General features: G+C 42.2%; 3 protein-coding genes across 3 annotated transcripts; 1 reads left to right on the top strand and 2 right to left on the bottom strand.

The window, feature by feature from the left end:
• The first annotated feature begins 244 nt into the window (after positions 1–244).
• phyhip (phytanoyl-CoA 2-hydroxylase interacting protein) lies at positions 245–9,443 on the top strand. The gene is made up of 5 exons (XM_083905436.1): positions 245–364; positions 3,524–3,700; positions 6,014–6,188; positions 8,136–8,253; positions 8,346–9,443. Exons 2-5 carry the CDS (start codon positions 3,524–3,526, stop codon positions 8,890–8,892), a joined length of 1,017 nt encoding a protein of 338 aa, XP_083761562.1. The 5' UTR covers positions 245–364; the 3' UTR covers positions 8,893–9,443.
• Positions 9,444–11,520: 2,077 nt separating this feature from the next.
• ppp1r3c2b (protein phosphatase 1 regulatory subunit 3C2, duplicate b) lies at positions 11,521–13,870 on the bottom strand. Its single transcript, XM_083905459.1, has 3 exons — positions 13,800–13,870; positions 13,625–13,694; positions 11,521–12,862 (listed from the first exon to the last, which is right to left on the bottom strand). Exons 2-3 carry the CDS (start codon positions 13,642–13,644, stop codon positions 11,995–11,997), a joined length of 888 nt encoding a protein of 295 aa, XP_083761585.1. The 5' UTR covers positions 13,645–13,694; positions 13,800–13,870; the 3' UTR covers positions 11,521–11,994.
• A 3,929-nt stretch (positions 13,871–17,799) lies between these two features.
• gins4 (GINS complex subunit 4 (Sld5 homolog)) lies at positions 17,800–21,202 on the bottom strand (the record flags this gene model as incomplete). Its single annotated transcript, XM_083905246.1, has 7 exons — positions 17,800–17,896; positions 18,034–18,124; positions 19,218–19,306; positions 19,400–19,497; positions 19,582–19,695; positions 20,880–20,966; positions 21,104–21,202. 7 exons carry the CDS (start codon positions 21,200–21,202, stop codon positions 17,800–17,802), a joined length of 675 nt encoding a protein of 224 aa, XP_083761372.1.
• Positions 21,203–21,416: the final 214 nt, after the last annotated feature.

The following is a 21,416-nucleotide window of genomic DNA, read 5'->3' as shown; positions in this document are numbered from 1 at the left end:
CTGGTCGGCCGCATGTGGCCCCGGGGGCCGCGGGTTTGAGAAACCCTGATTTAGAGAGTGGTCAATTTGAGCTCATCTGCATGTTTTTGGAGCGTGGGAGAAAGCCGGAGGACAAACCCACGCTCCAAACAAAATAAATCTAAGTTCATCCTCTAGGGCTGCACAGAGAGAGAGAGAGAGAGAGAGAGAGAGAGAGAGAGAGGTGTGTGTGTGTGTGTGATCATTCCTCTGTGAGATCTTCTGTCGACTGCAGCAGAACAGAAGGTTGCGTGTGTGTGTGTGTGTGTGTGTGTGAGGCAGCAAAAAAGACGGCGGCACAATTTCCCAACGTGGCTGAAATCTTCACAGAATCTGAGCGACACGAGTGAGTAACGGTCATTTTTCAAACGGTGCGTTTCAGTGACGCCTGCGAGAGCTTTCACTGGTTTGTGTTCGACAGGATATCAGATGGAGACAGATGTTGCTGCGTGACTTTTTGATTTGATGCTCGTTTTACCAACTGTGGACAATTTAAATATACTTTATTTATTTCTCTTAAGCAGGCTTAAGCAGAGATGATGACAGAATATATATATAATATATATATAACTGCATAAAAAAGGCGAATGTTGCTCAAAATGAGTCTTAAAGTGTGACAAAAACAGGAATTATTTATCACAATATCTCTTATTTAACATCTCATTTATGGAACTTTATGCTTATATTCACGGCTGTGTGATGATGCACTTGACCCACTTTTGTGCCGATGCGATACGCTTTAAAAACGTCAGTATATTCGTATAAAATCACATGATATAGTGAAAAAAAGAATGATGCTATTTCCTTCCTGCCCTCGTGCAAACGTGTGTGTGTGTGTGTGTTTAAAGTCTTCACCGTGAAAGGAGAAGAAGAAGAAAAGAGTTGCCATTTGTGACCTGCTCCATATGCATGAACACAGCAGCAGCAGCAGCATCTTCTTTCATGATGCTGCTTCACACAGATAACAGCATCCCTCTGTGTGTGTGTGTGTGTGTGTGTGTGTGTGTGTTACAGCCGAGTGCTTCCACAGCTCCACGTAACCCACTCAGTTTTTTTAATCAGCGATGGTTTATGAGCCGACTGTGGCATCGGCGGCGGCGGCGTCTCGCGGCGATAACAGGGTTTTGTTTGTTTGTTTGTTTGCAGTCACGGAAACCAGGACGGAAACCTGCGTGTGAACTGTGTTTGATTCAAAAGTGGAGCATGCACACACACACACACACACACACACATACACACACATTCTTGTACTTGCTGCATATTGAGGACTGGGTAGTGCTGACAAAATGAGGACCAGCATTTCCGTAAATCTTTGTAAATCAACACAATTACAAATGTCTACTTCATGAATGACATCTATAAAGAACTACTGGTTGCAGTACCATAAAATGTCTGCAGGTCTTGCAAGGCAAAAAGGGCTGGAAATTTTTTTCGATTTCATTTTATTTTATTTTTTTTTTTTTTGGCCCAAAATTTGACAAAAACCTCATACTAAATTATGTCTTCCAAAATTAGAAAAAAAAAATTGACCCAAAATTTTTGGTCCAAAATTTGACAAAAATGTCATACTATACTATGTCATCCAAAATGTAATTTATTTTGTTGGACAAATTGAGTATAGCATGTTTTAGCAACATAAGGAAGTGATTTCAATGGAAAAGTGAGGACCGGCCAAAATGTCCTTGCTACGTAAAAATGACCTCACTTTGTTGGTTAAAAACCCTCACTGGTCCTCAGTATGCTGCAAGTACAAGAACACACACTCACACACTCACAGGCTTTGATGACTCGTCCTGTGAGAGTCTTCTCTTGCCCCAGTTTCTCTGCAAACACAGCACACTAAAGAAAAAGAGGGGAAAAAAGAGCGAGATTAACAGCAGCTGTAATGCACAGACATGTGGAAAGACACATGTGTGTGTGTGTGTGTGTGTGTGCATGCGTGTGTGTGTGTGTGTGTGTGTGTGATCTCCTCTGGCCTCCGTGTAAATGAGCCAGCGCACACATTTCACAGTTCACGGGTTTTAATGAGCTGCTGCAGCCCGTCCATCATCCTGAGCAGAGAGCACCTTCGCAGCCACTCCGGATCAAAGTCGACGCTCTTTTCCCCTCATTATAGAATCCATACGTGCAGGAAAACAGAAGTTTACAAGAAGACAATGAGTTATGAGTCATCTTTGCATACACAGCAATTAGTGATCGTGAATTTGACCTCATTTAAACTCATCCTTGTTACACACAACAACCACACAACAATTATTTTTCCTTTTGGCCAAAGGCTGCACTGTATTATTGGATATTAGCTAAAGATCCACAATGTGACTGTGGACCTAAACAGTAGATTGAATAAGCTGAACTATACTGGTGCCCTCACCAACTGTTATTTGTATTATTTATTTTACATAATGAAGAACATAACACATTATATAACTACATCTGCTGCAAGAAAAACTAGTGGGAAAAGTAGACCGATGCTGAGTATCAGGCCAATATTAATGCCATGTATCAGGCATCAGGCCAATACCAATGGTGAGAATTGAGCCAGTACAGATGCCAAGAATTGGGCATAGGACCAAGACCAATGCTGAGTATCGGGCCAATACCGATGCTGAGTATCTGGCCAATACCGATGCTGAGGACTGAGTATCAGGCCAATACCAATGCAGAGTATCAGGCCAATACGGATGCTATGTATTGAGTATCAGGCCAATACTGATGCTAAGTATTGAGTATCGGGCCAATACTGATGCTGAGTATTGAGTATCGGGCCAATACTGATGCTTAGTATCAGGCCAATACTGATGCTGAGTATTGAGTATCGGGCCAATACTGATGCTTAGTATCAGGCCAATACTGATGCTGAGTATTGAGTATCGGGCCAATACTGATGCTGAGTATTGAGTATCAGGCCAATACTGATGCTAAGTATTGAGTATCAGGCCAATACTGATGCTTAGTATTGAGTATCAGGCCAATACTGATGCTAAGTATTGAGTATCGGGCCAATACTGATGCTTAGTATCAGGCCAATATCAATGCTGTCTATTTGGCTGATACTAATGCTAAGTATTGAGTGAGTATGAGTGAGTATGTCCTCAGAACTGATGCGGAGTATGGGGCCGATACCAATACCGATTATTGGACCGATATTGAAGCATGCCGGCGTTACATCAGCTCATCCCTGATTATTGGCTGTGACCCTGACTCTGAGAGTTGCAAGTGGAGACTGAAGGAGGCTGCAGATGTGTGGTTGCTGGGAAACAGCTGTAGGTGGATTATGAAATGGTGGGTAAATCAGAGGCCAGTCACTCAGCTGGGAGCGCACTGTGTTGTGTAATAACTGGAAATGTCACTTAAGGGCGAGGAGAGGGGAGAGGAGGTGGAGGAGGCTGAGAGCGAAAAGGGCAAGGCGGTGAATAAAAAGCCAGGGCACGGATCTTTAAAGATGAGACGTTAGCAGACGTCGTCCTTCTCAGGCTAACTGTCGTCTCTTCTCATCTATCAACAGATGACAGAAATGGACGTCCCTCTCTCCACGCCGTGTAACATCCAGATTTGCGAGGTGTCCTGCGACTCCTTCCGCATCACGTGGGACATGAGCCCCGAGGACACGGCCCGAGCCACGCACTTCTTCATCGACCTGAGCCGCAAACAGAGCAAAGATCCAAACCGCTTCAAACACAGGGTCAGACCATTTCACACCTGAACGTCATCCGCCATTTTAAGGCTCCGTCCCAACACCTCCCCCTTAAAATGTCCCCTTGGTTTTGAGTTCCCTCAACCGTAAATTCCCCTCGTTGAGGGAAGTGGTAATGAGATGCCACTACATGCAAATTAGCGTAGTGAACGTAACGAACGTGCTAACCTACGTCACATGTTGACAATTCTGCCGGTGCTACTATTTTCATTCAGGAAAAATACCAGCGGATGCAGCTGTTTGTTTTTTCTCCTTCCTCGTAAACGCTAAATCACGAACGTGATTGAAATCTGACAAGTCCAGGGTATTCGTGTTCAAGTGAACGCCGGTACACGCATCCAAAACGCAGACAAAACTACCCAGATGTAGCAGAGCTAGCTAGCGGCTGTTTGCCGGGTGCCTTGAGAGCGTTTGGCCGTCATGCAGCTCTGTGTGGCGCTCGGCGGGTAGCCGCTCGCTAGCTAGATAGCTAGCTGCTTTCATAAATCGTCACTTATTTTCTGACGTTAGTGTTCAAAGATCAACGGTCCGTTGGATGTGTATCAAACCAACATATTCCAACACAATTCGACATTGTAACGTGCTTATTTGTGAAAATATATTACAACGAAAATGTTCCTCGGCAGATGTGGCTCGCTGAATTCGCAAAGCATCATGGGTAATTTCATCTTCCACTTCTTTTTAAGCCTGCATCAGAGCTCACTACATTTTGAGGGTTGATTATAAGGGATAAATCGCACTTCCCCTTGCTTCACCCTACACATGAACGCGCAAAATGTAGGGTTAGGGCAAAAATGTAGGGTTAGAGGAGGTATTGGGACGGGGCCTCAATGTGCAGTTATTTCCCCTCACTCAGAATAAAAGCCTGTTAAAATAAGACAGGTCTGACTGGATTAACATTACACAGTCTCTCTGTTGCCTTGCAGAAAAACCACAGTTGCACCATTTCAGTCGCTTCCAATTCAGGCAAATAAAGGAAAATGAGTGCAGTCAACAGCTGTGGCTGTTGTGGGGCTGTGACTCACACACAGTCACACACTGTTGTCCTCATAGAGTGGACAAAAATGGACAAATTGAGCTGCAGCACAAAACTCCACTTCTGCGTTAATTACTCTCAGTGCACCAGGGGAGGAAATGAGTGTGGGCTCAGGGCAAAATGCCACTGAAGCACCTGAAAGTACGCTTGAAAGTCAAGGTAACACTTTAACACACAAAACACAACTGTCATGTACACAGTGGAAACAAAACAAGATGGAGACAGAAGAAAACAACACCATGGAGCTCAGTAACAAACTTAACGATGCATTATGTAATAAATCTAAAGCAACTGGCCATAAAATCCTCCTAATATGTCACAGAGACTCAGGAATAATGTTCATATAACAAACTGAACTCACCAACAACAGTACAGACAAAATATTTGCATTAAAAAAAATATTTTGCAGACTGCAAATCATGTTTATGTTTTGAAATCATGTTTTGGCGCCGTCTACCAATCATTGCAGTCAGTAGAGTCTCAGCTGCAACCACGGGTTGGCAATCTTCAATTGATCTGAATAATAAAGCAAAAGGAAATTGAGCTCTTTCCAACATTATAAAAAGTAAGGTTCACCTTAATCATTCACAGCTAACAGCTAGGCTAATGTCTATGCTAACAGGCGAGAAATTATTGCGCAAAATGTTTAGTGTGCCAAAAATTTGGATTGCAGCCAGCAAATGAAGAAGAAATTAGCAATTTCAGCAACATTAGCAAATGCTAGGGTCTTTCTTTTCTACAAATGCTAATGCTCCTAGTAGTTAATGGCGACTCAACACTTTCCTACGAGATAAAACCCCTTAAAACCCAAGTATAAAAGTGTTTTTTTTACCATTGGGAGTGGGGTATATATACATATATATACATGAGTCTATGCCTCAAGAAACTAAACCTCAAACAACGTCAACAATCCCTTTAAAACGGCCTTTGTGAAGTCAAGGCAGGTTGTGACTGTTGAATGGAACTGCTCTCTCTCTGAAGTGGCACAAACAAACTTGCATCAGAGATGTTGCTATGGCTATCTGAGCCAGCGCTAATTAGCTGTGAAGCCTTGCTCAAAACAAAGGTGCTGATTTGATTAGCTGTAGCCTAGTAACTTGGTTTTGAAGTGGTGTATCTGGCTACTGAGGCAGGATTTGTGAATAAAAGTGGTTTGATTTCACGACGGCATTCACATTTGCTTTGAAATGCAAATGAAAACAAACACAGCAGCTCCGTCATGTAATCCCCGTTATCGGTCACCACTTTTGTCTTCTGTCCTCCAGGATGTGCCGACCAAACTGGTGGCCAAGGCGGTGCCTCTGCCCATGGCAGTGAGGGGACACTGGTTCCTCAGCCCGCGGACAGAGTACTGCGTGGCCGTTCAAACTGCTGTCCGACAGCCTGATGGCGACTACCTGGTGTCAGAGTGGAGCCAGGTGGTGGAGTTCTGCACCGGAGGTAAGAGACACCATGTGTGACAGGGATGATGGTAGCAAGGATGATCAGGTATGCAATGAGATGTGCGAGCAAATGGTTTTCAATAAGTCAGCACCACTATTTTACGGTGCGCTGTCGGCCAAAGATGCAGAAGTGTTCGACAGTCGGTGTCTGCAGAACAAATGATAGCATTTAGCAGAGACAGGACAGACACTTAACAACAGTGTAAAAATTTTAGATCGATATCGATATATTTAAATTGCTAATGTTACCTAAAAAGCCCAAATGTCCCCTTAAGGACAACTGACTGGAAGGAAAAAAATCCTGTCCAAGTACTTTTCTACTGCCGATGCTGATCCTTCAAACCAGCTGATAGCTGCTTTTTTTAGGTCCATTCATAGAGTTTTAGTGAGCAGCAACGAAAACTCACGGCTAACTCGCTCAATGCCTGATTTTGAAAACATGCCAAGAAATGGGCTGAGAGTTGAGTGCGAGAGGACTTCAAACAGTAGGTGATCAGGGAGTTGAGTCTCTTAAGGCCACATTATACTTCTACGACTGCGTAATGCGCTATCCGACTGCGTAACCACGGAGACCCCTTGGGCCTTCATACTTCTCCGTCGTGGTGACGGATACGCACTGCAATTTCCCGCCCGATCAGTAGGGGTCGCCACGCACAGTTGTTGTGCTTTTGGCTACAGTGAGCAATGGCGTCCGAGAGAGAAAGACCGTTTCTCACTTTTCTGTGTCACAGAAAGCAGTTTTAAGATAATTTGAGGTGAGAAATTAGCCATTTAGAGTCTAAACATGTGCCGTTTGTGTATTAAGATATGACCTATTTATAGTTTGGCATCGATGTTGTCAGCGGTGATCAGCTCCGCCTCTGTGGACGCTCTGTGCGCACTGTGAGCCGGCACAGAGCAGCTTAGCTCGGCCTGTCCTGAGGACCAATCACAGCTCTTGCCGTCTCAGTTCCCGTCCCTTGACGGAGTGACGGACACTTAAAAAATATTTTGTGCAGCCAGAGAAAACACAGAGGGCTCTGCGTAACCTACGTAGAACACTTTACGCAGGAGTATAAATTGGGCTTTAGAGAGAAAAGTAAGTAGCGACAGCTCCAGCATTTATAAAAGTGGGCAGAGTCTGGGACAACGGAGGGTGTACCAAAGAAGCAAACGTGGACTAAGGGCGCTTTTACACCACTAGTTCGATTATTTGATCCGCACCAGGCAATACAATTGTTATTATGTAACATATGACTCCAGTGTGGTCCGCTTTCACACCAGCAAACGAACCAAAATTGGCCCGATTGACGTTTCATCAATGTGTATATATCTTCTGGTAGAAAAGCGCCAATTTTGACTCACTATGGAGCAACACGTTCGCACATTGCTACTTGCTCTGATCTTCGTTTATTACATTCTCTGTATTGGCCATTTTTGGCAAAATATCCAATTTGAGAATGAGTCGCGGCTGCGTCTGGAGAACAATCAGCTGATGCACTGGAGTCGGCGAAGAAGTATAGCGCGTAATTTCAGGCAGAGGAGACGCTTTTCATGAATGTGGTCATGCTAACTATAAGATTGCTCCAAAGACCTACAAGGTAGGCTATGTCCATGGCATTTACTGCAGACCCATTTATTTGGACCTACAGTCTATGGTTTGGACCTGACTTCGTGTTCTCACCAGAGGGACCGCACCAGAGTCTGACATTTGGTGCGGAGTCAAGCGGACCGTGACCACCTCTTTTTGGCGGTCTCGGTCCGCTCGATTTGGTGCGGACCCGAGTGCGATTGATGCTTTCACACCAACGAAAACGAAACAAACTAGAGTTTTTGGTTCGAATGGATCGTTTGGTGCGCACCAACTGCTGTTGGTGTGAAAGCGCCCTTAGATACATAAATAGGTAACAATAGTGTGATGAATTGGTTGACACCGATTTTTAAAACAGTTCCATCATCATTGCAGACTATGCCATGGAACACCTACAGCAGCTTCTTGACAAGGCTAAGGGCTCCGCAGGGAGGCTGCTAAAATTCACTGTGTTTTATCGCAACCAACACCCGGACTACTTTGACTATGTCAGGTCAGTGCTACTCAAAGGCACAACTGAAGCCAAGCCTTTGGTAATTAAGTGTAATGCTGTTGTCTTTGTTTTTTTTTTACGTCTTGGATTAGGAAGGAGTGTGCAGGACTGATGCGTCCATCTTTGAAAGACAACAGCGGGAGTCACGGCTCTCCGATCAATGCCAAACTGCAGGGAGTCTTCTTCAGCTGCAACACGGAGTTCGATACAGGCCTCCCTCCCAACGACTCGCCGTACGGACCTCTACGTTTCCAGATACCTGCTGGACTCCTGCTGAACCCGGACATCTGCCTGTATTTCGCAGACTTCTACTGCATGTACACAGCCTACCACTATGTGGTGCTGGTGTTGGCTCCTGTCGGCTCAGAGGGAGATACCTTCTGTCGCACCCGTCTACCGATGCTGGACTTGTCTTCCAACCCCTTCCTGACGTACACCGCCCCCCAGAGGCAGGGGGAGGAGCCTTTGTACTGCCACGCCAGTGACGTCATCCTTGAGGTGCTTTTCACAGAGCCGGTTCGCTTGGATCAAGGCAGTGTGGAGCAAATCAGCGGACACCACCAGCTCATGAGTCTGACCACAGCGAACGCCAAGAAAGACCCGAGCTGCAAAGTGTGCAACATCAGTGTCGGACGCTGAGGACAGACTGACCTGAGAGAGTGTGACAGACGAGACCAAACAGCTGAGGTCACGACCACATGGCAAAAATGTTTGTGGCCCAGATCCAGGCCACATCTGACACTTTCATCAAGTCCAAACACCGTGTGGAATGGTGGCTCTTTGCCAGATCTGGACCGAAAGTTGGCCACTGCATCCTCATATCACACATATCAGCAAGTGTGCCACATCTTTACCATAGTTGTCCCACATTTGTCTGAAGATATCAAGGCCATATTTACATGGTCCATTTTAGGGAGATTTGCCAAAACAGGTCCACATTTGAGGACCACTTTAGGGTCACTTTAGGCCCCACATCCGGATGCTATGTAGAAGTGTAGAACACAGTGGAAACAGCCCACTTGTTTAAGTTTGTGAAGTACACCGTGCTGCTTTCCTTCTTCGCTCCTGACTAGAATATTGCGTTTCAAATGTCATTGAACTTTGTGATAATAACAACTGGAAACTGAATAAATGTTCCATCTATGAAAGCTGAACAAATCATAACTTACAAAAAGAAAAGCTGCAAATTAACGGAGGAAGTCGTGCTCGAGTCATCTGTAATTTCTGGTGTCCTTGGGCCAATTCAAATTCCAATCCTAACCCTCAATCTTAACCCTTAATCTTAACTGGCCTAAGTGTTTAGGGTTATTTTGTCACTTAGAAATGGGACACCCCTTAAATGCAGATACGTCTTCAGACTGTAGGGGGCAGAATAACACGAAAGCTGCGTCCAGTCTGTCAACTTCAAAAAAGAAGAAGAAGAAGAACACATTTACGTCAGGATTATTTATTACGAGTTAAGTTATTAGGTTGTCAGTTAGTTATAAGATGATACTCATACAAATATTCAGCTGACAGTTACCACACACCACGGCTTATTGAAAAGTAAACCACACCGGCCGGCTATTGACAAAAGATCGTAAAATAAAAATAAATGTTACGCAACAATGACGTCAGTAATCCATAATATGGGCCTAAACTAAGATAATACAATGGTTTTCATCATTTTTATATCTCTATTAACAAAGAAAATACTTCATTTGTAGCGTACTCGTTTCGCATCTTTGTTATGTGAAAACACGCAATGCATTCTGGGTAGCCCTTGCTCCCAAGGGTGGTCTCGGAAAAAAACAATATTGAGGGTGATACAGCACTTAAACTTGGCCCTCAACTTAATTTTTCTGAGAATCAGGACAGCACTTGGACTAGAGGGAGCGCATTTTTGAGATTGAGGGTTAAGTAAGGAATCGGAATTCACCCTTTGTATCTTTTTCCAAACGGCTTTCATTTACATTTTTCCTTTATGACTCAACTCAAAGGCCCTTTACAGCTGGCATTAAAATGCATACTCGGACAGCAATTTTAAGTACAGGTGCAAAATACACCCAAGGACGGATTATCTGATCTGCCAAAACCAGGAGCCAAACCCGGAGGTGGTCGAAGATGCATTGTGACCACATTGAACAGAAGTGTAAATGCATCGAGACTCCAATGCGTCTCCACTCCACCCAACAACTGGTGGCTATGATAAGCCGGATTCTTCCCCTGGGTCCAAAAGTAAAGAGGAGTTGTTCATATGGCAGCGCACCAACGGGGAGGTTATGTAAGGGGGGGATGACTGTGATTGGATAGCAATTGGATCTTGATGTGGACACCAGAGACGCATGTTCATGCCCGGTGTAAATGCATGTGGTGAAGCACGATCTGATGACAGAAAATGTATTCTAATGCCAGGTGTAAACGGGGGCCAAAGGCTAACACTGTTGGGCGCCTGCAAAAAAAAAAAAACCCCACCTGCAATGGAGGGGAACTGTTGTTTTTGAGTTAAATGCATGAACACGATTTGATTAGCTCGTGCCTGTGTTTGTATATTTCCGAATAATGTGATTCGATTGGTCAGCGCTCGCTCTGCAGCAGCCATTTGCTTGCAGTGACATTTAAAGTGAACGAGAAGCCAGTTCAGTTGACGCCTCTCCATTGTGTACGTGTGGAGCGCAGCCTCACTCTATTTCTGGCGCGCCGTGTCCTCCTCACCTTTCTTTGTTCGACTCGTTAAACGATCCGACAGGATTTACACCACTCACCCGTACCCTCGACTTGACCCTTCTCCTGACTGACTGACACTGCTTGGTCTTTACTTGTTTATGAATTTAGGTGAAATAAATTATTTTTGAAGGATCTATTCTGTGTTTGGCCTTCGTCTTTGTTTCCCGACAACAACAAGCTCATCTGGAAAATTGAAATGTAAAGTTGTTTAATGCAGATTTTAGCTCATTCAGGGTTTGAGATTGTCTTTGTATTCCCTCGTTTGTCTGACCCGGCAGTCATCGGTGCCTATGGCGATTTCTTGTTTGGTATCACAAAGGTCCCTGCACTCAGTGTCGTGGACTTGCTCTACAAACATGAGCTAAGATTAGCTTCACTCCTGTTGCCACCCTCGTAATCTTTGGCCTACAAGGGAGTTCCAGAAATGCCCACAGGGAAAGGGATCCCCCTCCCTGACGCACAAGTAACACAAAAAGAATCGACTACGTGTTTGACATGACGATAGAGAGACACAAAAAAAAAAAAACAACCATTTGTGAATAAAATGTGAATAGACTTCAGTATTAGCCAAACTTTTACTATGGACACACAGATTTTAAAGAAACAAAATTAAATGTGTGCACTATGTACAGTTTTTGAACATTTAACTACCATTACTTCAGTGACACCTAAGGTTATTTTGAATAGTTAAACCCAGCATTTCATGCATTATGAATTAATGTTGCGTTAAAGGCTGGAAATTTTTTTTGCTAAACTATTTGGCAACCCTAGAAAAATCTCACATGACTCATCTGTGGAAACCAGATTCAGTATCTGGGTGTGGATTACAAATAATCTAAATAAAGCAACAAATATGAAGTCCAAAGGAGCTCAGTTATGTACAACAACGGTTATAAATCAAGATATAAAAATGTGGTCGGAAACGAACGAAACCTACGTACTAAAACTACAGGCTACAACTCATTCTTAGGCAGGTTTTACGTTGTAAAATGTTATATATGGTAAAAATATTCATCCTTTCATAGGCTGAGTAAGTCACGCCCTTTCATTGAGGTTCTTCCCTCTGCAGAGATGCGATTTCACGCTCACGACAACACTGTAGTTCTGTCCATCGTTATTGTCCCAGAACGGTTGGCTGTGGCCTCCTGGTAAATACCTCAAACAGAATTCTATCTTCCTTTTGGCGTCGAGCACTTTAGGAACGGCAACGTCAAACTCAAAGATGTCCGTGTGCGGTCCGCCGAAGCGTTTCTGCAGGTACGTGCAGGCCACGTCTTTGCAGCTCTGCCAGGAGTCAAAGGTGATGCGCACTCGGACGTCCTTCCTGAAGCTGATGTTGCGGACGCGGACGGTGCCTTGGAGCACCTGTTCGCCGACACTGCAGTTCTCCAGCGTGACCATGCTCTCCGCCAACTTGGCACGGAAGGCCTGGAAATCTGCCGAGGGTTGCGGGAAGCCCAGTTTGAGCTGCGTACCCGGGCAGCAGGTGCTGACGGTGCAGCTGTAGCTGTCCTCCGCCATGTTTCCCAAACACCGCAGCGACGGCAGCAGGTCGAAGTCAGAGGGCTCCTCCTGGTCGGAGAACATCCGCACGGCCGTGAGGGACAAGCCTCGGGAGTCGGCGAAGACCACGCGTTTTTTCTTGGCCGGCGACGTGACCTCGTCATCCCAGTCGTCCAAGTCCAAGGAAGTGGAGAAATGGTGGCTTAGAGATGCTGGACCGGAGGAGTCGGAGGATATCTGATCCGACGCCGGAGAGCGGATGCAAGGACGCTGGGGTTTCAGGATGGGAACCCAAACATGAGGACAGAGCTGTTTACTCTGGTTCAAACACAGCCTCACAGCAATTTCCACAAGTCCGGCCGACTGAGCCATCGACTCGAAGTCGAGCAGCGGGAGACCACTGAAGATAAAGGAAGATACAGAATTAAATTCAGAGACGCGTCATCATCAAGCTTCTGTAACGGTGCTGTTATCGGTTTATGACGGCAGAACAGAGTCCACAACAAGTCGAATGTGGTCTTTTTTGTGCAAAAATACATTATCTTGAGCGGAAATGTTTGTCAGATGGGGAAATGCCTGTATTTCTAGATGTTTCTGCATCACATCAACGTCAACTTTTTTGAATGCAGTGAGGGCTACTGCTGCGTGTCTTCTGATAATCGGACCAAAGAAGTCGGTCAAACTGGCTCTTTGTCAACTCTCAAATAAGTTTAGCACCTCATCCTGTTGCATCCTCCCACTGATCCCATCTCTGGAATTCACCCCCACCATACATCTGCAACTCTGACTCTCTTACCCACCTGTTATAAAAAATAGCCTACTCTCTGTAATTTCACTCCATTATCTGCTCACTGTGACGTCCTGTTGTCTATTTTTTATAATAATCTAATCTAATAATATAATAATAATCTTTGTTAAGTGTTGGAAAAGCACTTATCAATAAAAATGCATTATTATTATTCCAGAAGGTTTTTTCCCAGTAGGTTAGTTTCCCAGAACTGTTTGTTTTGCAGCATGAATTCACTTTTTCATTCATTTATTCATGTTCCTACACATTCTTAAGGTTTCAGAAAAATGTGCTCAAATGCACTATGAACTTTAATGTTTAAGAATCCAGACAAAAAGATATATATATATAGATATCGTTGCATGTCTTACTTACAGTGTATTGGAGACCTGCATCCTGGCAGTTTATATAGTGTTGAGTGATTTTTCACTGTTCAGTGGGAGTTCTAGAAAACAGAATACAAATAAAATCCATTTTAATATTATAGAACTATAACTGCCGGTATTTAAGTCAAGTTTGAAAAAAATCTGTGGTCAAAAATGATACTTACAGTCATGAGTTGCCGGTCGTCGTCTGAAGCCACAGTCATCGCTTATCCCCACGAGAGAATCCGACGCTATATATAGTCTTCATCTGTCAGGTTGTGTTGTAGGCTCCGCCCTCTTCACTCTCCCGACCAATCAGGTGAATGTTGTCGTTTATATGCATTTGCATAAGTTTTTAGATCACCATACTTATAGAGTTTAGATAAGGGGTCTCAAACTGGCGGCCAGGGGGCCACATGCGGCCCCCCAATCGATTGAATGTGGCCCCCCAATTAATATCAAATTATGATGAGTTTAGAGCTGAAACAATTAATCGATGAAATGATTAATAAACTATTTTGATAATCGATTAATCAGTTTGAAGCTTTTTTCATGATTAGAACAAGATTGTTTTAGCTTCTTAAATGTGAACATTTTCTTTGTGTCTTTGCTCCACATGAACAAATAAATCATTAATCGTCGTTAGATTCCAGGTTTGACAAACACCGATCACCGTAACATTTTCTGACATTTTTAACGATTCATCGAGAGAATAATCGACAGATTAATTGGTTATGGAAATAATCATTAGTTTAGAGCAGCTCTAAATGAGTCATTTCTGTATGTTTTTTATCACTGTGTTATGTTACTGTGTTACTATGTCATAAATACGTTTACATTGTCAACTTTTTTTTTCGTTCCACATCAAAACAATCACTTGTCCCTTACTGACCAAACTAGACACTCGGTGGCCCCGAGGTTATTTGAGTTTCAGAGCCCTGGTTTAGATTATATACAGGAGGACAAAATGTCCTGATGTATTTGAACGTAACATCATAAACGTTCTGTTTAACAGTTACACGGCTGCCGACAAAGCACTAAAGTGACGTTTACATACAAACCTACAGCTCCTACTGTATGTAAATGTAACCCGACTCACAGTCTCCAACCGACACAGTGGAAACTATACAAATCATCGCCTCTGGTCTCTATTCTCAGACCTGTCAGCGTGAACACAGATGCTACACGAGGACACGGTCCAAGTTGAAGTTGACAGCTCGTTGGCTTGCAGAGTCTCGGGGATCGCTGTCATGTCGTCCGTCATCATGTGACGCTAAAGAGGCGTCTGGATTACCGCCACGTCGCTGCATTCCCGTCACCTCACAGGGGTTCAAGATGCAAGCCCAGTATATTTGCTGAGTTACATAATCGTCTACTGATGGACATACAAGGGTATTTTGATGACTCCAAAAAGTATTTGACCTGACCGAGGGAGAGTTTGTGTGTATGGGTCAATGACATGACGTGCATATTTTTGTGTGACATGCATATTATTCGTCAGGTGGTGCAACCAATTTAAACCAATAAATGAGTTAAAGTTAAAGTGACCAAATGGTTTAGAAATGTAATGTGTGAATATATGAATTTGTGTACTTGTGTGATTATTTTTCTGTCTTTAGATATAAAATTGGATGTTAAGGAAGCTTAAAACCTGACCTTCAGAGAGCAAAAATCTTAAATTATTGTAAAAAAACAACAACAAACAAACACAATGATAAAAATAATAATGTTTATCTTATGTAGACACCTTAAGGGATAGTTGCCAAATCATTAATTTTAAAATAAGTATTAGGAATGTATATATATATATATATATATATATATATATATATATATATATATATATATATATATATATATATTATAAATATTTGGTTGTGCCATCTGACATTTTTTTGTTTTGAAGATAAAAATACTGTTAAAAAATGAGTCAAAACTGTTATGGTATATAGAATAGTTATTCAAAATATGAGACATGTTCAAACACATTGTTTTGGACTCTATGTCCAATATGCATTACATCTGTATTGAAAATACTTTTAAAAAATACTTAAATAAGCTTTATTTGTCATTGACCCGTATACACCAGCAGCAGGCAGAGGGAAAGAATCGGTTATCCTGTCAAACTGCAGAATGACCGCGTTTTTGGATGCAATCTGTGGACACATGGACACACACAGACATATGTGGCGTTCCATTTACATCAGAACTCGGGTTCCAGTTACGGCTAAGGCTATCGGTATCGGTCTGATGAATGATGAAAATGTAAATGAGTGACGTTTGGGCCGTTTATTTCTTCTTTTTGTTCGAATAATATGTGTTTGAACATTCGAAATATGTCTTTGAAATGACTCAATGAGCACAAATTAACAGATTCAATGGTCTAAAATGACGGTATCGCACTAATATCGGGGAAAACGTGGTATTGTCCGATCCCCAGTTCCAGTTGACACGTCGGAAAAAAGCTAACATATCTCAGGCTAGCCCCCAATAACAGCACTCAACATTATTTATATTTTGCTCACACGAACATCTTAGCTTAGATGTTAACGGTTAAAACTTGACAGTAAATCAGTCGTCCTGGAATCCTGGACCTGGATTGGTGAGGTTGCTCAGTTTTCAAGTTGGAAATGAAGTTTGAAATCCGAGTTAAATTTCCACACCGTGTGACTGCCCTTTCACGCAAGGTCGATTACTTCCTGTGTGCAGCTCAGGAATGTCACTGGGTTATAAACATTTGTTTTAAAAGTTAAGCCCGACAGCTTCTCACATTTTTCAAACTCCACCAAGGACTGCTCAGTTTCCCAGTGTCACTGCTCTATATCACAAAAATCAATGCTGTTTTTCCCCCCTCTCTCTTAAAGTAATAAATCCTGAAAATGGATCATCACCAAAGTCCAATCATTTCATTCTTGGTTTCTCGGAGATCGGTAGAAAATCTCATCCAAATCCTGTCCTTTATGATTTATGCTGCTCATAAAACACACACACACACAGACAAACACGTGTGGTCAAAACTGGCCTGCACTTTAATGGGGAAAACAATTACATAATTGAATGAATTACTTACACAGAGACTAAAAATTAAAATACAGATTTTCCCAATTCTTAAAAGTTCTTCTTCTTCCGGCTTCACCACAGCGGATCATCTGCCTCCATCTTGTCCTCTTCTGTCCCCTTATGTCCTCCTTCTCTGTGGTCTTCCTCTTTTCCTCCATCTTCATCCTGGACTCTGTGATTTGATCTCCAGACCTGAGCTGACCCTGGAATACGCTCATTTCTAATCCCCGGACATTTGATTGAACATCTAAAATGTCCACGTGTGTCGGAATTAACGGTGAAACTGCAGATTTTTCCCATCGTCATGGAACAACGGTGGCCTCCGCGTACCAAAAAGGAATGTCACAAAATGCGTAACACGTGCTCTGTCTAGTTTGTCCATTGGCGGCTACTGTAGAAACATGGCGGCACAAGATGGCGGCATCCGTAAAGCAAGGCCCTTGGCTCAAAAAAGGGCTACGACACCATGAAATCTTTTTTATTATTATTATTATAATATTGGAGTGATTTTACACTTTTGCAAACATACTGTTCAATTTCTACCAATAAAGCCTCCTGTCTGATATTTTGGAGCTGTTTTTAACAGTAACAGCAGCAGTTTTTTGCTTTAAATACACGATATAAAAACGCACAGGGCCTTGTTAAATTCTGCCTTTTCCAACGATAGAAAGCTTCCAAATATAAAAGGAGCTCGGCTGCCGAACACAGCCGTCACTTCTCGTTAGCCGCGAGTGGGCATTAGCATGTTCCGCTGAATTAGCGTTTCCCCTGGAGCTGTGTAAACCTCTGAAAGCGTCTCAGGTGTTTCCTGACGTGACCTCTGCTCATCCCCCCCCCCCCCCGATCACCATGTGTGATGAAAACGAGCCGCGGCTCATTTCATGATCACCTGGAGCCATTTACACCAAAAACAAAAAGACCTGGAACAAAATAAAAAATAAATAAAAACCAAATACATCACTATATGTTTTTGTTCAGTTTTCTTTCTGTTGCCAAGAGACAATGATAAAAAAAAAACAGCGAGAGCTAAAAATGAATCCAGATGTAACGTCAAAGCAGCTGCTTATGTAACATCTGCAGACATGAACGTGACGTGGGTAAAACACGGAGAACTCACCTCAACTTTCAGATTAACTGCACGGCGCCGCTTGAGACGAGTGGTGATATCGTTCTGTACCTCATGAGGTGCTGGGAACCTTCTTCAAGATCCACCACGTACTCTCTGATGGAAGGAGGAACAACGCAGAAGAAGAGAAATAATAAGAAATAGTTTTGTTTTAGTATCCATGCAGAACAATCTACTGACGGGGAAGGACAACAGTGCCACCTTCTGGCTCCTGATAACAGTGCAGTCAGTACCTCTGGTCGTCTGTTTCAGGCTCCACCAGGATGTTCTCCTGTCGCTCCTTCACCCGCAGAAACACGAAGGAGTCCAAACACGGCTCTGGTACTGGGATTACAGAGGAAGGAATGGGATTCTTTGACTTTTAACGGGATTCAAACAAAACACGGCGATAAAGACAAAAAAACGGAGATGGTTTCTGTTCACACTTTTAGTTCCTCTAAATTAGAGCTGCAACAACCAATGGCTGAACACGATTATTAATGGTTTACTAAATTAATCAACCATTTTTATAATTAACCTCATCACAAGTGATTTTTAAGCTTCTTACAAGTGGGAATTTTCTGGATTAAAAAAAGAAATATAATTAAAACTGAATAGTTTTCAGCATTTTCTGATATTTTTTGAACCAAACTACAAATCAGTTATTGGAAAAAAATAATAAATGGATCAATTGATAAAGAAAAATATAATTAGGTGCAATCCTAGATTCACATATGGTGAGAAAAAGTGTCTAAAAATGCAAAAATTATTAAACGGAACACGTAAATAACAAGGGATTGCGATCAAATCATTATACCGTTAGTTTTGATTGATTAATTATTTGGTTTTTTTTAATTGCTAAGATTGATTATAGATACAAGAAGCAACCCACACATAAACATATAGTTATGTAATGGAAGGCAGGTCATATACTGTAATATAGACCAATAATTTCATCACTTCTGCAAACACACATGCAATCCTCTGCTAACTGAATGGCGGCTGCTGCTGCCACCTTGTGGTTAGACATGTGCACTACAAATTAGGCATTAGTCATTGGAGAAGAAAATGCAACTATTGATAAACTTTTTAATATAATCATGGTAATTTGCTTTTGAGTTATTAATAATCAGACAGAAAATATAATATATATAAATATATGCATGTCCTTCCCTGTGAATAATAATATTATTATAATTATAATAATATTAATAATAATAATATTCAAGGGTTTGTGAACTTTTAAACAAGGCCATTTTGGGTGATTTTACTGCACACATAATTAACAATAATATTGATTAGCTTCATCCGACTATGAAAAAACACTTTTTCTGCGAGAGCAATCAGATTTTTCAAATATGAATCTATATAATATATATCAAATATATCACAAATTTAGATCAGGGAAAAACGAGAGGAAAAATAAAGGGATTTTTACCTGCTTTGAGCAGATCCACCGCCTGCAGGTTGGAGGGCATGCGTTTGAGTGCTACAGCCTTTAAGTAGCTCTCTGTGTTTGTGTGATACCTGTGTGCAAGACAAACACACATTTAACATCAAATGTCATTAAATAAAATAAAAAATAAAAACAGTCAACAACATGACTTTTAAAACACTCACTCTTTGGCAAAGGCAAACTCCTCAGGCGACAGCAGAGAGGGATCTCCTTCACCTCGAGACTTTTCTCTCTCCAGTACGTGAGGGAAAAATTTCTCAATCTACACGTGCAAAAGAAGAAGGTTAATTTGTGTTTTTTCAGCGAGTAATTAAAAAAATTTATTTAGCGTACTGCTTTTGTTTACCTTCTGCAGACGGGAGCGCAGGTAGCTGCTCAGAACAAAGCGGATCCTGTCGATTTCCATGCGATGGATACTGGCTTTGGCGTCGCCTTTCTTCACCCGCTGTAAGTTTTCTTCCTGTTGATATAGATGGTTAGAAATCAGGGTTTGCCTTTTATACCTGAAAAGCAACCGAGTACATGTACACAGTTACTCAGTGTTAGTGATTTCTTTGTTATTTGGGGCAAAGAAAACTGAAAAAGGTCAAATTATATTGAAGATATTTCACTGGAGAAATAATGGAAGTAATGCAAGGGAGCAGTTAACAAGATGTATTCAAAGACCCTGGTAAACATTTTTTTTTTGGGGGAGGGGGATACGTTCTTAAAGGTGCCATATGTAAGAATGTTGCCAAAAACGGTTACTACACTCAAATTTTATGTAAATATTTTGGCTGTACTGTTGTTGATGGTGAGTTCAGTTTGTTATATGCACCTTTAAGTTTTTTTCAAAATAAAAGGCTCTGAATTCTGCATGACTGTAATTTTTGAGAGGTTAAGCAAATAATAACAACAAAAAAATGTAAATCACATTTTTGAATTCCTCGAGTGGGCCAGACTTAACTGCTGGTGGGCCAGTTTTGGACCACGGGCCTCCAGTTGCTGACCAGTGTTTTAGAGACGCATCTTCAAGATGCATTCAAGAAACCTTCTAAATTTCATTCATACTGTAAAGCCGGGGTGTCAGACTCATTTTCACTGAGCGCCACATCAGCATTACCGTCAAAGGGCCAGATGTAACTGTCAAACAGAATAAATGTAACTAAATGTAACCAAATAAAATGTAAAATAAAGGTAACTACTCCGTAACATATTGCTAAATAACTTTCTGTATTTATGACTTATTCCATTTCACTCGTCGCATGATGCATGTACAACGATACACTTCGATCTAGTGGCGGGATGCCGTCACTTTGCGGGTAACGCAATCGCAGTGCATTGTGGGAAATGTAGTTTATGGTAGACCTCTTTTAACACAGATTTTTAAGACCAATTAATCACTCGCAGGCCATATAACATGACGTGGCGGGCCACATCTGGCCCCCGGGCCTTGAGTTTGACACATGCGATGTAAACAAACAAAGTTCTCTAAATGCTTGTTGACAACAGATGCAAAACACATTTTTACAAATGAAATCATTGATTAAAAAAAACACCACATTTGTATTTAGTATTAAATATATTACAAATGGCCACAGTAACTTTGTAATAAAGTGAAGTAAACAGAGTATAGAAGTGATATAATATATATATTCTGTTTACCATGTGAGTGAGCTGCTCCATCACACACTCCACCACCTCCGATCTGTTCTCCATCAGCTCCGGAGAAAACCTCTCATTGAGCCAAGCCTGAAACAAACAATGAAGACAGTCGTCATCATCAACAACAACAACAACAACAACAACAACAACAACAACAACAACAACAACAACAACAACAACAACACTATGAAACGGAAGTCTTTTTCCGCTTATAATCGTCTCACTTCTTCCAGTTTCGCGATGAGCTCCGCCGGAGTCATCACGTCCTCCTGACCGTCATCGTGGCTGGCGTCGCTGCCTCCGTCCGACACAGCGTCCGACATCGTTTTCTTTCCGCGAAACACGAAAACAACAACAAAAACACCGAACTCGACGACACTAAAGTTTGTTCCTTTACCACTTAAAGAAACTTTAAAGCGACTTTAACACAAACAAAACTGCGCTTAAACGATGAATACTGAGCTCAAACAGCGGCGGAGCTGTCACTGGACTCCTTGTTTATTCGCGCCACTGGAACCGTAGTCTCGCGAGACGTGA

This window comes from Microchirus variegatus, assembly GCF_963457635.1.
Source record: "Microchirus variegatus genome assembly, chromosome: 18".
In the NCBI taxonomy this organism is placed as follows: Eukaryota; Metazoa; Chordata; class Actinopteri; order Pleuronectiformes; family Soleidae; genus Microchirus; species Microchirus variegatus.
This window is presented reverse-complemented; position numbering and strand designations above follow the sequence as displayed.

Excerpts from the sequence above, each read along its gene's own strand:
- phyhip (XM_083905436.1), top strand. The coding sequence starts at position 3,524 with ATGACAGAAATGGACGTCCCTCTCTCCACGCCGTGTAACATCCAGATT. Across the intron at positions 3,701-6,013 it reads CAAACCGCTTCAAACACAGG|GATGTGCCGACCAAACTGGT; the intron begins GTCAGACCATTT and ends TCTGTCCTCCAG. Across the intron at positions 8,254-8,345 it reads GACTACTTTGACTATGTCAG|GAAGGAGTGTGCAGGACTGA; the intron begins GTCAGTGCTACT and ends GTCTTGGATTAG.
- ppp1r3c2b (XM_083905459.1), bottom strand. The coding sequence starts at position 13,644 with ATGCAGGTCTCCAATACACT. Across the intron at positions 12,863-13,624 it reads ATGCAGGTCTCCAATACACT|TGGTCTCCCGCTGCTCGACT; the intron begins GTAAGTAAGACA and ends CTTTATCTTCAG.